At 48.3% G+C, this 1,901-nt stretch overlaps 1 protein-coding gene across 1 annotated transcript in view; it reads right to left on the bottom strand.

The window, feature by feature from the left end:
* Window positions 1-215, bottom strand: part of BST1 (bone marrow stromal cell antigen 1) — a 29,157-nt gene extending 28,942 nt beyond the window's left edge. The window contains exon 1 of the mRNA XM_010857371.1: window positions 19-215. Coding sequence (XP_010855673.1) covers window positions 19-215 — 197 coding nt within the window. The remainder of the gene's footprint in view (window positions 1-18) is intronic.
* Window positions 216-1,901: the final 1,686 nt, after the last annotated feature.

The following is a 1,901-nucleotide window of genomic DNA, read 5'->3' as shown; positions in this document are numbered from 1 at the left end:
GCCCCCAGCCACGCTCACCGCAGCTCCGGGTTCTGCAGTGCGATCTGCTCGGCGCAGCGGCCCAGGAAGATGCTCTGCAGGTGCGGGGTGGTACCCGGCCCGCTCCAGGGCGCACCCGCAGCGCCGGCGACCTGGGGCCACCGCAGATGCAGCAGCAGCAGCAGCAGCAGCGCCGGCCGCGGGCGCCCCCCGCGCGCGCGCCCGGGGCCAGCCATCGCGGGCACTTTGGGCGACTCTGGTCTGGGACCCGCCCCTCCCCTCCCAGCCGGGTTCTCCCCGAGCTGCCCCCGCGCCGCGCTCTTCGCCCAGTCGGCACCCGCGCTCACTTCCTGTCCCCCACTTACTGCTTCAGCTCCGGGATCGAGTTGGGACATCACTCTGGGCAGGACTGTTGCCCTCAGCTAACCGTGTCCGGAGTCCACCGGGAGGGAGCTCTCAAGAAGAAGCTGGGTTGGAGAAGGACGAGTTCAGTCCCCCAAGAGAAGATGTTTCCAAGTTTCACACAGACAGCTTTCAAAGACGCCCTCTTTCTCAACGGCCCAATAATAAGTGAATGATGTTTGCTTTCTCTTATTTATTACGAAGTGCCAAGCCTTAGTGCCAAACATGCATATTTTTATTACTAAATATACAAGCATGCATATTTATTACTAAGTGCCAAGCATGAATATTTTTCATTGCCTTTTCACAATTCCTCTCTGAGCTAGGCTTATCACTCCCCTTTACAGGTGAGTAACTTCAGGGTAATGAAATCGAATGTTAAGATTCCTTTCCAGATAGATGCAGAATTCCTGAGATATCAGTGCAGGGAGCAAAGATTATCAGAACTCCAGGTGGAGGGCCAAGTCCTCAGTCCCTCCGTGATGATAGCTTTGAACTGAGTGCCTGGCAGACACGTGATAAATGTGGGAGGTCTGTGAGAGGTAAGGTGGGAGGATTCTAGAATTTACATGATTAAATTTACATTTAATAAATTTAACTTTTAATAAATAATTTACATTATTAAATTTAATAATTGACAGTATTTACATTATTAAAGTTTTATTTTAATCTCCTTTTTTTGTTTTTGAAATTTTAGTCAAAATCTGCATTGTCCTGTTCAGTCCTTTCATAACTGAAGTCCACTTTCTAGAAATAAGCATTTAATATTTTTTCAGCAGGTTTTTTTCCCCCTGATATTGACTTCCACGTTTCCAAATAATAAACCTATATGCTGTTTCTTGATGTTTCCATCTTGGATAGTATCTTTGACTTCCCACCGTGGAAAAGGAAATTTGAACTTTAACTCCACATATCCTCAAAAGGCAGCCTTAGGACTTCCCTGGAGGTTCAGCAGCTAAGACTTCATGCTTCCAATGCAGGGAGCCTAGGTTCGATCCCTGGTCAGGGAACTAGATCCCACATGCTGCAACTAAAAGTTTGCATGCCACAGCTAAAGATCTCCCACGCTGCAACTAAAGATCTCCCATGCTGCAATAAAGACCTCGTTGCAGCCAAATACACTGGGGGGAAAATGCAGCCTTCTGTATCTTTCTTTAAGCAAGTCTTTTTTTTTTAAAGATTTATTTATTTTTATTATGGCTTCCTTTGTAGCTCAGTTGGTAAAGAATCTGCCTGCAGTGCAGGAGACCCAGGTTTGATCCCTGCCTGGAGAAGGAAACGGCAACCCACTCCAGTATCCTTGCCTAGAAAATCTCATGGACACAGAAGCCTGGTGGGCTGCAGTCCATGGGGTCACAAAGAGTCAGGCATGACTGAGCGACTAACACTTACGTACTTACTATTATGGCTGCACTGGGTCTTGGTTGCTGCCTGCAGTCTTTCTCTAGTTGCAGTGAGCAGGGGCTACTCTCTAGTTGCGGTGCACAGGTTTCTCCTTGACGTGGCTTTTCTCCCTTCGG

This window comes from Bison bison, unplaced genomic scaffold (assembly GCF_000754665.1).
Source record: "Bison bison bison isolate TAMUID 2011002044 unplaced genomic scaffold, Bison_UMD1.0 scf7180017864379, whole genome shotgun sequence".
In the NCBI taxonomy this organism is placed as follows: domain Eukaryota; kingdom Metazoa; phylum Chordata; class Mammalia; order Artiodactyla; family Bovidae; genus Bison; species Bison bison.
Note: the sequence above shows the minus strand (reverse complement) of the source record. Positions and strands in the feature narration are given on the sequence as shown.